This window comes from Mustela putorius, unplaced genomic scaffold (assembly GCF_011764305.1).
Source record: "Mustela putorius furo isolate JIRA1106 unplaced genomic scaffold, ASM1176430v1.1 tig00000929_pilon_pilon_pilon, whole genome shotgun sequence".
Taxonomy (NCBI): Eukaryota; Metazoa; Chordata; class Mammalia; order Carnivora; family Mustelidae; genus Mustela; species Mustela putorius.
Window position 1 is genome coordinate 6,158,813 of NW_025421520.1, and position 12,039 is coordinate 6,170,851.

Below are 12,039 nucleotides of genomic sequence, written 5' to 3' on the forward strand. Positions count from 1 at the left end.
GGCAGAGCTGATGGGAACCAGAGGACTCCCCGTCCGGGGCTTTCTCCCTGGTCCAGCCCGACCTGGGCTTGGCGCATCCCGGGCTGGACACCGCTTCTCCACAGGACAGGCTGTCTCGCTGGTAAAAGGCAAGTCCCACCCCCATCAGCTCCTGCCCAAGGTCTCCTCGGGAGGAGCAGGGGGAGTCTGAGGGCTGGTATCTTCTGTTCCAGCCTGACTCAGCTCCGGGCTTCCCGAGGCCCAGACCGGATGGAGAAGGCAGGAACTGCTAGAACCAGGCAGGTCCTGGGGGAGGAAGCCAGGGAGGGACCCAGATACAGCTGTGAGGGTGGGGACAAAGGGGTCGTCGGGGACAGGACAGCCAAAGTCATCCAGAGAGCTGGGGCACCTGAAAAGCACATCACATGAAGAGGTCACCTCCTGGCTGCGGAGACCCCCCCCCCCAACATCCTCCCTGGAGAACTTCCTTGTTCCTGCCTCCGCCTCGGCCACTCGGCCCACTTCAACTGTCCCTCTCTCCGGTCAGCATCTCATGGCCCTGTGCCCCAACGCTCCCTCACCCAGAAGAGATGCTGCACCCCGCCCCCCCGTCTGCAGCGCCCGAAACCACCACCATGGCTCAGCCTCAGCTGTTGCCCGAGGACCCTGGTCTTCCCTCGGTCCCTGACGCCCTGTATGGCACCCCGCGGAGACAGTACCAGGTGCTCTGCGTCTTTGTCTTTTCTCGCCCAGTAAATGAGTGCCTGAGTCTAAGTACGAACTCTTAGGGCACCTGGGGGCTCAGGTCATGATTCCAGAGTCCTGGGGTCGAGTCCCGCATCAGGCTCCTTGCTACTCCTCCCTCGGCCTCCCCCACCCCCTGGTCTGTGATCTCGCTCTCAAATAAAAAAACAGAGTAAAAGAACGCGAACAGAAACTCTAATGACTGCCCTGCCAGCTCTTCTCCCACACCTCAGTCCCCTTTCCCACCCGCACGGCCTGGGCCCCCGGTACCTGCGGCCGAAGCGGCAGTGGTCACTCCCACAGGAAGCGGACGTACCAGATGGTCTCATTCTTCAGCTGCGGCCCGAAAAGGGGGTTCAGCTGGGCCAGGATAGTGATGAGCCAGCTGCCAGGGACAGCACAGCGAGGGTGAGCCAGGACGCGGCGGGACCCTGGCTCTGCCTCTGGTCACATGCCAACCCGGCCACGGGTTTTGTCATCAGCATCATCCCCGAGCTGATATGTTGCCAACATAATTTCTAGGCCCAGCATTCTCTTAAGCTGCCCCTCCTCCACCTCTATGTCCCGCTCAGAAGCCAGCCTCCTTTCCCCAGATGTCCATTCGGTGTTTGTGATCGCGCACAGCCAGAGCACGGCCCGGTTCCCAGCCCCCGCCCGCTCCGTCCCGGTCTCCGAGCCAGCGAACGGCAGCCCCTCCGAGGCCTTCCTTGGGACGGATGAGGACGTTCTGCCAATCCCCGAAGGACCGAGGAACAGCACAACAGGTCTAGAGATGCTCTGTCTGGGGAGAACTGTGAAAACCGTACACTCCTGTGTATGTAAGGGCACATCTAACAGTCATCATTATTTTTAACAAGTTTAATTTTTTTGTTGTTAATAGGAGGTCGAAAATCGTTAACATTAGATAAAGTGAAAGGAGAGAACCAGCTAATAGCAATAAATAGTTCGTGATCCAATTAGATAAAATAGGTTTGGTTTGGGGTTTTTTTTTAAGATTTTATTTATTTATTTGACAGAGAGAGATCACAAGTAGGCGGAGAGGTAGGCAGAGAGGAGGAAGCAGGCTCCCTGCTGAGCAGAGAGCTTGATGTGAGGCTCGATCCCAGGACCCTGGGATCATGACCTGAGCCGAAGGCAGAGGCTTCAACCCACTGAGCCACCCAGGCGCCCCTATAAAACAGGTTTTAACTAAAAAACATAACCCAAATCTGAAAGCAGTCATGTACTTTTTTTTAAGGGTGGGCCTTATGCTATGCATTTTGATGAATTTGGTAGTCTTGAGAAATTTTCTAGGCACTTTCGTTTATCGGTTTGTTATTCCATTTAATTTAAAACAGTCTGTCACCTTTCGAAGAATCAGTAGCCCATTGCTCTTACCTGTCCTATTTTGACTGTTCGGAATTCAGAACAGTCCAGCTATGTCAAGCCTGACCCACAAAAAGAGTGGCTGAGACCCAGGATGATGGGAAGCCACACAGGCTTCATGTGGCTTGAGTGCTCACGGGAGGGGCTTCCCTCAAAACCAGAACTTGGCCTTATTCCCTGGGTTGGCAGGTAGGATGATTTAAACATGCAGCAAGGTGACGTGAGAGGCCTGGGTGGAAGGAGAGGTGTCCTTTCTTCTAATGGGGGAGGGGCTATGGTGAATGGCAGTTTTAGGAAGAGAACATCTGGACATTCGGGACCTGAACGCTGACTCCCTCACTCTGTCCAGGTCCTTGGATCCCCTGGAACTCTTCTTCGACATCCCCAGGGCCCCCCTGTCCCAAGTTAGAAGACTACCGCCCCATCTGGTGGTTCAAAACCGGCTGTGTCACAGACACCCAGGAGCAAGTATTAAAAATACGGACTCCAAAGTGCAGACCTTTGCAAACTGTGATTGAGTGGGTCTAGGGCGTGGGCCTAAAAGCTGCATTTTACACTCTCTCCAGGAGATTCTGATGCCTGGACCCAGCTGGCCCACTGCAGCCTACGGACCAGACAAAGCCTATTCAGGTGACACATTTGCAAGTGGACCCCGGGGCCCACGATTTCCAGCCCATCGCTCTCTCTGCTGTCTCCAACCGCCTTCTCTCCCAGGCTTTATGGACTCAGTGGAATCTGGGGACGCCTGGGTGGCTCAGTTGGTTAAGCAGCTGCCTTCAGCTCAGGTCATGATCCCAGCATCCTGGGATCGAGTCCCACACTGGGCTCCTTGTTCAGCAGGGAGCCTGCCTCTCCCTCTGCCTCTGCCTGCCTTTCTGTCTGCCTGTGCTCGCTTTCTCTCCCTCTCTCTCTGATAAATAAATAAAATCTTAAAAAAAAAAGAAGTGGAATCTGTCACCACCAGGACAGAGGGGAGACGGGGACTAGGGGGAGGAGGGACGACTGTGAGCCGGGGAGTAGTACTCACAAGAGGTAACAGCAGACCGCGGTGGCCACCAGCATGGTGATGATCACTCTGCAATGGAAGAGACAGGCAGGTCAGGATGGGTGGAACCAGCACCCTCCAAAGGCCTGGACGGGGCCAGAGAAAGAGCTCCTGGGGTTGGCCCCTTTCCTGCCCCTTCCCGATGCTGCTGAACACAGGAGGCTGAGTTCTATTCAGGGTGAGAATTGTTAAGACAGAAGATAAAAACTCCAAGGGTCACCTCAGGGGAAACACGTCTTGCCCGCATCCAAGTTGTGTTACGAACTCCCTTCATCTCCTTCTCCACACCCACTCTTTCTCCATCTTCGTGTAACACCCCCAGCCCGTCCCCCCCAGCTGCATTGGCAGCATCCCACCATGCAGCCAGACTTCATGGGGCACGGGCATGGAAAACAGAAGCTGGCAGGAGGCAAGGAGCTCGCGAGTCATTTCTGAGGCAGCGTTAGTGGTTATAAAGGGAGCAGGGACTAGCTACCTGTGTCCACACAAAGAGGACTGGAGACAGAAGCTTAAGATGCAGCAGGAGAGACTTCGGTTGGACAGAACTCACCAGGGTTTGCAGGAGAGGTGAGAGACTAAAGTGGTTCACAAAGTGATGTGGTGGGACCCTGGGCCCTGCAGATCTTGAAGACCAGAGACCGCGCCCATATGTCCAAGCAGCCTCCAACCAAAGCTTAACCTAATCCAGACCAGACCCCAGGACCCCTGGTCTAAAGCACCTGAAAGTGCCAGAAAATTACATTTGATCCATTCCTTCCACATTACTAAGCCTCGTGGATCTACAGTGACGAAGGAGACAATTCATCCAGAGGAACTTGTAATCAAGAGGAGACAGCACTTCCTAACCAAGGGTAAAATGATGTAGACGCTGATAAACGGTGCAACCGATACAGAAATCTGCCAGGGGCCCTTTAAAAAACAGTAATACCGGCTAAAAATTATTCAATACATAACACGTGCGACGCGCTGGTAAGGGTTTTGCAAGCATTATCTCGGGTAACCCTCACCGCAGCCTTAGAAGGCAGGTATCAGCATCATTTTACCTATGAAGGAAGCGAGGCTTGAAGGGGTAACACTCGCTCAAGGTCACTGCCGGCGAGGGGTGGGCAAACCGTATCAGACGCCAGCCTCGGCCTCTAGCATCACTGGCTGGGAGGGGGCCGCCGCCGCCCGGGGAGGGGTCCGCAGGGAGGCCGGGCCCGCGCGCCATCCTTACCCGCGGTTGGGTCCTTTGGGCACGAACCAGGGCCCGGCGATGCCGATGAGACCCCAGAACGTGGTGAAGATGATGACCGGGAGGGCGAAGGAATGAGCCGTCATGGCCGGGCGCGGGTTGCCCAGGCTGGGGTGCAGCGCCGAACTGCAGACGCTCGGGTGCGCGGGGTCCCAGACGGGCGGTGGGCGCCGAGCATGCGCAGCAGGACCCGGCGGCCCACGGGAGCGCGCGCAGTCGGCCCCGCGCAGGCGCGAGCGCGTCTCTCGGGCGGGGGCGGGCCTTCCGCGCCGCGGGGTTTAGGCAGCTTGGATCAGCTTCTGATCAGCTCTGACCCGCGGGATTTACAGGGCAGAGACGTGTGTCCAAATAAACTCAGCTTTATTCAGGTAGCAAAATGCTGAGGATTAAAATGGTTTTTTAAACCTCGTTTGCCCCTCATTGAAACCAGAAGAGGAGAGGACCTCCCCTTGCCAATCGCCCTGAGCATCCCTTGCTGACGGACACCTGCACCAGGCAATTGGCCCATCTTCACACTGTCTTGCCGAATACTTAGCACCCTAGGAACTCCACATGTGCTTGAGAGAGAAGCAGAGGTCGGGAGTAGATTACACTAAGGTGTCTGGCAAGGACAGGGGGTGGGTAGGGGGTGGGTGGGGGCTGAGGTCCCTCCCTCCCGCCCCGTCTCTATGGCTACTGGAATCAACCATCGGTTATACTGCGGGCTAATTCAGAACGTCAGACGCTGTGGGCAGCAGCTATGGGGTGGGGGTAGGGATGGGGGAATGCCAGGATCCGAGGGGATGCTATGAAGATTACAGGAGGGGAAGGAGGGTGGGGGCGTAGCTAGGACTCTGGCAGCGCCTCACCCCTTCTATTCCCCATGCCCTTCAGTTTGCTCTCTTGCAAGGCAAAAATAGGATGGCTCTCCAACAAGGGCATCTCCAGGCCCTGGGTTTGAAATGCAGGGAGTGTCTTGAAACAAAACAGAGCTCAGGCTGGTGCTCACCGTGTGTCCGTCCTGGGTCCTGCACAAAAAGGTGGGTAGTCGTCTTCGCCATTAGCTAGCACGCCTGCACCCCACGAGAAATGTGGATAGTGCAAATCTCTATGACAAACAGTGTTTTTAGTCGCCTCCTCCAAGGGGCCCAACCTTCTCAAAAGCTGGCAGTGCGGTCTTCCTTAGTACATGGATGTGGAGGCCAGATGCTTCCCTACCTGGCCTCCACCTCCGTGCCTAGAGCGGCACAGGGCATTGTGTGTGTGGAACTCACAACACTGCTGGAGGGACTGGCCTCGTGCTCTGAGGATTCTTAAAGAATGGAAGAGGCTATGGGGAGGAGGCTTGCCAGAAAGTCACCTCAATTTGGAATCTAGGAATAGGGTGTAGGGTGACAACCCCCACTTTGAAGGGTCTTTCTCTCTTCCATCCCACCAACTCAACACCCACAACACCTAGCCTCGGGCAGATCCCTGAACTCCCCATAGAACCTTACGTGGATGGGGGAGGGAGGGCCGGGCTCCTATCTCCATGGGGTGGCCACAGCTGCAGCTGCAGGGGCCCGTGGTATACCTCAGACCACGGGACTGGGAGAGAGACATTTCCACAGGCTAAATCAAAGGCAGAGAGTGAGGGCGAATTCTAGCCCACGGCTGAAAACAGGAAGGCGAGGGCACTAAGGCTAAGTGCTAAGGCTGGGGGGCAGGAAGGGGGAGCCGGAAACATCAGGTACTGGGGGACACTGGATCCCAGCACCACCCTAGGACTGGGAGGAGGACAGACTGCTGGCTGAGGGCCAGACACCTTGTACTTGGAGCACAGGACAGGGACGCCAGGTGCGAGGCTGGGACGCAGCACCACTTCTGGCCTGTCTGAAACTCGAAAAGTGGGGGGTGTGTGTGAAGAAGCTTTTCCCTCTAACCAACCCATTTCCCACCCATGGTTGGGAAGGCAGGACCTAGGCCCCACATCTTCCCCACCAGGTGAGCAGCCTCAGATCCTGCCCCTAAAATGAAGCTGCCCTGGAGGGGAAAGTGCTTTACTTCTGGGAGACAGGGGAGATGGGGTGGGGGTCCTGAAGTTTGAGTGGGCCCACAAGGTTCCTGGAGGATCCTGTGGACAATGGACCATCCCTGAGCCTCAGTTCCACGGATCTGATCAGGCAGGTATGGGGGGCCATATTTAACAAGCACCCCTAGTGATTCCTAGGCTGGGACCCAGAGCAACTTTGGGAAGAGTGGCACACTTAGGGAGCTCATCTTCCCACAGTAAGGACGTTGGTACCAAGGGACAAGGACAAGGGCTGAAGGCAGCTAAGTCAGTTCTGTGCCACCTGATGTCTGTCTTTATGGGAGCTGGAGGCACCGCCTGCAGACCAGGAGCCAGCAGGCACTTGGATTCTCTGCTGCCATGTCACGGAGAGGGAAATTGAGGCACAGAAAAGAGGAAGGGATCAATTATGATTGAACCTCTGCCTGCAGCAGAGCTGGGGCTGGACTGTAAGCCTCCCCGGGGCAAGCGTGGACGTGTCCGCCCCTCTAGAGCCCGGGCTCACGTCCAGCACTGGTGCAGGTCACACAGAAGGGCTGCCACCGCTGAGAGGAAGCAGCTCACCCCCAGAAAGACTTTCCTCCGTGGTCCTGGGGCTACAGGAAGGCGGCCTCTCTTGAGGGCATTGTGTAGAGGGTTTTGCTTGGCTCATCCTAAGGGAGGCCCTGGAGGAGGGGGAGGAATTCTCTGCTGTGTCTCCCGTCTGCAGTGGAGGCTTCCCTGTGTCTGCCATGAAGCCGGGGTGATAGATTCCAGAGCCAGGCCAGTTGTCCCCAGAGCCTGGTCACCCTCCGCCGGTCCCCAGGCACCTCCTCCGTGCCACCGCCTCCCTGGAATGCTCCCGCCCCATCCTGGGGGGCTGAGGGGCTCCTTTTAGCCCTTACCCCCAATAGTCTCTCCCATTTCAGAGAAGTCCTCTTGCCCCCAGAATATGGGGTGACGTCTTTCCTGATAGGATCATTTCCTGAAGCACCTTGCAGATGAATCTGAGATGGGAACCTTTCTGCCTGTTTCAGTGCTGTGGGGTCACCGCTGCTTCAAGGGGGGCCTTGGTGAACAGGCTTCTGCTCCTGATTACCCTGCGTCTCTGGGAGGTGGGCTTAACCGGCTTGTCACTGCCCACTTCCTGGTACTTACAGAGTCCCCGCAAAGGAAGATTCTAGAGCAGCCTAGATTCTACAGAGAGCCTGTCACCACGATCCCAAGGGGCAGGGCAGTAGGGGGGTCTCCAAGGCAATCCCAAGGAGTCCTATGGGAGCTCTCTCTCAGGACAGCTCAGGGGCCTCTTGGCTGGTGTGGGGGTACAGGAATCTGTCAGGAGGGTCCACAGTGCAGTCCTTCGGGATCTCCGCTGGTTCCCTGTAGGCTGGAATGGGTGGCTTCTGGGTCACAGCCTCCTCCATAAAGAGTGGCCCCGTCCTCTCCTTCCTGAGCCCCGCTCCTTGTGTGAGAGGAAAGAGAACCCACAGTCACCCCGAGGGGAGAACAGACTGGATGACGATTCCCTTCCCATGTCAGCTGTACCCCAAGGTATGCTTGGTGAGGACGGCACGCAGAACAGGCTAGAGAGGGGACAGCGGCTGCCCTCGGCGGGCCGGCTCTAGTCCTGCTCTGGTCTTCTCTCACCCTGGGGCGTCGGTCTCACCCAGGGCGACTCTGCCCTCCCGGGGACACATGGCAATGCCTGGAGACACTTCTGATCACTACAGCTGGGTGAGTGCTCTGGGGACCCAGTGGGTGTACAGGGTGCAGGTCAGGGAAGCTGAAGATCCCACCAGGCACAGGCCAGGTACCACGGCAAGGAGTGATCCGGCCCTCAGTGCCGACAGGGCAGAGGTTGAGAACCCAGCCTAGGAAGGAGGGCCTTATCCTATCCAACTGGGTGGTGTCCTCTATTTGCTTCAGGGGTACCAAGCCCTCTACGCCAGTGAGAACACACCCGAGAAGGTCTTTCTCCTTCACCCCCTCAGGACTGGACGCGGGGAGCAGCTCACGCAGCGAATGCGTGTGTGGAGGACGCGCCGCCTGCCTCCCCACCCCGGGCCCCCCATCTCTTCTCTCCACTTCGAGCCCGGGCCCCTCGCCTTGCCCAGCAATGGGGCCGGGGCACCCTGCTTCCTGAGGAGCCTCTGTCAATCCTGAGACCCGGTCCCCTGCTGACCACAGACCCGGCAGCAGCCCACGAGAGCACAAGTGCTGGAAGGTTTCCAGAAATAAGAAAGTGTCAAGGAAGAAACTTCACTGCTGTCGCTGGGAAATAAAACGTGAACAGCCTGGAGAGCCTCTTTGGTTTTCCAGGACTACTTGGACTGAGGAAAACGTCTTGCCTCAGATCCAGTACCTCCCCTGCCACAGAGAGTAGTTTCCCCTCCAGCCAGGTCCGACGCCGGCCCTCCAGCCTAGCGCTCCCGGGGGACTGTGAGGTCCCGCTCGTCAAGGACGCCTCGCCATCCGGCAAGCCCCAGGCCTCTCCGCAACCTGGCCACCGCACTGACTTCTTCCTTCCCGAAAGAGTCTACCCAGCCCCGTGGAGAACGTGTTCTCGCTGCCCTCGCCTGTCCCCTGTTCTGTGCTCCGGTTACTTGGGGCAGTGGGCTGGACCTCCACAGGGTGCCACTGGCATCCCCTGCCAGATGCTATGTCCTTGGCCGGAGAAACACCAAAGCACAAGGTGAGCTGGCCCGAGGTCACCAGCAGTGAGCAGAGCCAGAATCTGAGCCTGGGGCAGACGGGCTAGGAAGATACACACTCCAAGCCGGACGCCCTGCCGGTTGGGGTGTGTGTGTGTGTGTGTGTGTGTGTGTGTGCACGCGCGCGTGCCCCGACTCCCTCTCTGGATTAGAAGCTGAGGGCACGGGTCACCTCTGGAGCACCCACTGGGGACGCCCAAGACCAAGCCTCAGGTGACAGCTGCCATTGCCAGACTGTCCCAGACTGCAAGGTCAGCGTGGGATCACGAAGCTCAGACTGGCTTCCCTTGCTCTCCTGCACCGGGAGACCCTGTCACTGGTGCTTATGGGGCGGCACTTGGGCGCACACATAGACGTGGCTGAGCCGCCGGCCCGAGGAGGTCAGGTACCAGTGCTGGATGGCAGGCTGTGGGTCGTACTCCGTGACAGCCACCCCGTTCACCACTGTCATCATAAGCATGTTGATCACCTCACTGGAGAGCTTGGTCCTCTCATCGGTCCTGATCTGGGTCATGGCACTGAAGCCCCGCTCGCAGCAGGCAGTGGACACGGGCACGCAGACCACGATGGCCAAGAGCCTGCTCAGCAGCGGGAAGCGGCAGCCCTGCGCCAGGGCGTTCTTACAGAGGATGGAGAACGGGAGGTTCCTGCCCAGGGCTTTCAGGCCCAGCCACCCCTCCAGGAGCGCCTCCTTGCTGTATCCCGCGGGGAGCGAGAGCTCGCCAAGGACCTGGCAAGGGCCAGAATATCCTCGGTCCCAAAACTGGCCAGTTCCAGCCCACTTGGCCAGGCTACGGTGTCAAATACCTCCATGTTCTTGAGCTGCGGGGCCCGGGCCATGTCAAACCTTCGCTGGAGGTACTCGATCCCCGTGACCATCACCTTCTCCTGGTCCGACCCGGAAGCGTTGCCCCGCCCCCTCCTGTCTGTCCAGGCAGATGCCGTGCAGCCGCCCCCCTCGGGAGCCGGCGTTGAACTCGTCCTCCTTGGGACCTGCCTGGTGTCGCAGGGCCTCCAGGGCTGCGTAGGCCCGTCCCAGCGCCGAGTTCACCTCTGTGATCGGCACCATCTCCTTCTGGCACACCTCCGACAGGGGCCTGTAGATGCTCAGGAAGTCCAAAAGGAAGTGGCAGAACTTGACGAAGTGGAAGCTCTTCATCAGCTTCAGCAGGCCCTTGGCCCTGGGCCCAGTCTGGCCCCCAGCTTCCGCCACAGCCTGGAGGTGCCGAGCCAGGGCCGGCCAGCTCATGACGAGCGCGTTAAGCGTGCGCCTCCTGCTGGCCACCCAGCGCACGGCGTTCAGGTCCTTGAGACGGAGGATCTCCTGCTCCAGGGGCTCTGCGCCCTCCTGCAGCCCACTCAGCCTCTTGCTCCAGGACTGACAGAACTTGAAAATCGTACGAATGTGCTGGTCACACTTCTTCACCAGATCGATGCCCCCACACGCGTCCACCACGGCCAGGTGCAGCTGGTGGACGACACAGTGGACAGGCAGCAGCTGGGGGATGACCTCTTGGAACTTTTCCACCAGGCCCCCTCTGCTGCTCAGCACGGCGGAGCCGTCAGTTCCCAGGCCCACCACCTAGCCGGGCTTCTGGAAGGGGATGTCCAACTCATCCAGGGCAGAGACCACGGTCTCAAAGTAGCCGTCCACCGTCTCACTGTAGAGAGGGGCTAAGGTGATGTACGACTCTTTCACCTCCGTCCCCTTAAAGTAGCGGAGATAAATCCCCAGACAGGCCTGGTCCGAGGCGTCCGTGCAGCGGTCCAGCAGCACGCTCATGCACGGTGAGTTTCAGACATCCTCGAGGATCTCCTTCCTTAGGGTCTCGGAGATGTACTTGATGAGCTGCGTGCAGGCTGTGCGATTCCGGTACTTGCCCAAAATCATGGTCCTGGTGCTCTGGAGGAGTTGCAGGATCTTCTCAAAGTCGTTCAGGGGCCGCGAGTGGTACGCGATGGAGTAGGCAGCGTTGAAGAGGTAGCCCATGCTCGCCATCAGGTCGCCGGACATCTCCGGGACCAGTGCGGCGGGAGGCGCGTCCTCCGTGATTTCGACAGTGTTGACACAGAGCTTGTGTGCTTTGCTGACCTCGTGGTATTTTAAAGTCTCCACTTTAAAAGGCCCCGTGTAACCTTGGACTAACCGGGACGACTTGTCGTGGAGACTCGGTCTTTCTTTGCAAGCTGAGCAGAAGAGCTTGGTCTCCTTTGGGTCGATTACTAACCACGGGAACTGCCCAAACCATGACCTCTGAATGGAACGGGGTCTGTACGTTCTCTTGATCATTCCAGGGCCATCTGCTCCGACTGCACAAAGGCTGGAATTGCAGTAGGAGCTACGTGTCTCCAGAGGAGCTGCTGGAGGCACGGGAGAGTCTATGGGCAAGGCTTGTGTGTCTGCCTCTCTTCCGGCCCCCATCTTCTTCTTCCCTTTGCAACAAATAAAAATGAGTTTGGTTTTGCTGCCCAGAACTCTGCAGCCTCCCCTCAGTGAAGACATCCCAATTTACTGAGTGTCCCTCATGCAGAGTTGAGTGTGATTTATCTACCTTTCTAGAGATCATCCATGACTTCTCTTTAAACCCTTCCTCACTATCATCTGTGCAAGTCAGCCTGCTCCCGAGGACATGTGTGCTATCCTTGTGGGCTCTCCGTCTCTACCCACGCAGCCCCCCTGTGATCATGTGACATCAGCAGCTCATAAGCTTAATCAGCCACCTTGGCCATAGCTGCTACTGGATAAACAGGTGACTTTAATCCTCTTTTGAGGCAGCAAAGAAATGAGGTTAAATATCTGTAAGTCTCATGAGCCTTAGAAAGGATTCTATGCAGCAGCAGCGAGCCAATAAAACCCAACTAAGAGACGCAGAACAGTGAGCTTGCACAGACCAGTGGTACTACCCCTGGAAACCAGAGGAGGAGGGAAGAAGGGTGGCTTCCAGGCCCAAGG

The 12,039-nt window shown here is 57.7% G+C and overlaps 1 protein-coding gene and 1 pseudogene across 1 annotated transcript; both read right to left on the bottom strand.

Annotated features, from left to right (window-relative positions):
- Positions 1-221: 221 nt before the first annotated feature.
- ATP6V0E2 (ATPase H+ transporting V0 subunit e2) lies at positions 222-4,581 on the bottom strand. The gene is made up of 4 exons (XM_013063274.2): positions 4,350-4,581; positions 3,116-3,163; positions 994-1,108; positions 222-388 (listed from the first exon to the last, which is right to left on the bottom strand). Exons 1-3 carry the CDS (start codon positions 4,451-4,453, stop codon positions 1,015-1,017), a joined length of 246 nt encoding a protein of 81 aa, XP_012918728.1. The 5' UTR covers positions 4,454-4,581; the 3' UTR covers positions 222-388; positions 994-1,014.
- Positions 4,582-4,710: 129 nt separating this feature from the next.
- Positions 4,711-9,965, bottom strand: LOC123393655 (annotated as a pseudogene).
- Positions 9,966-12,039: the final 2,074 nt, after the last annotated feature.

Bases quoted from the DNA above. Each gene is read 5' to 3' on its own strand.
- ATP6V0E2 (XM_013063274.2), bottom strand. From the start codon at position 4,453: ATGACGGCTCATTCCTTCGCCCTCCCGGTCATCATCTTCACCACGTTC. The intron at 3,164-4,349 runs GTAAGGATGGCG...CTTCCATTGCAG, and splicing joins CCCAAAGGACCCAACCGCGG to AGTGATCATCACCATGCTGG. The intron at 1,109-3,115 runs GTGAGTACTACT...TGTCCCTGGCAG, and splicing joins GCGGTCTGCTGTTACCTCTT to CTGGCTCATCACTATCCTGG.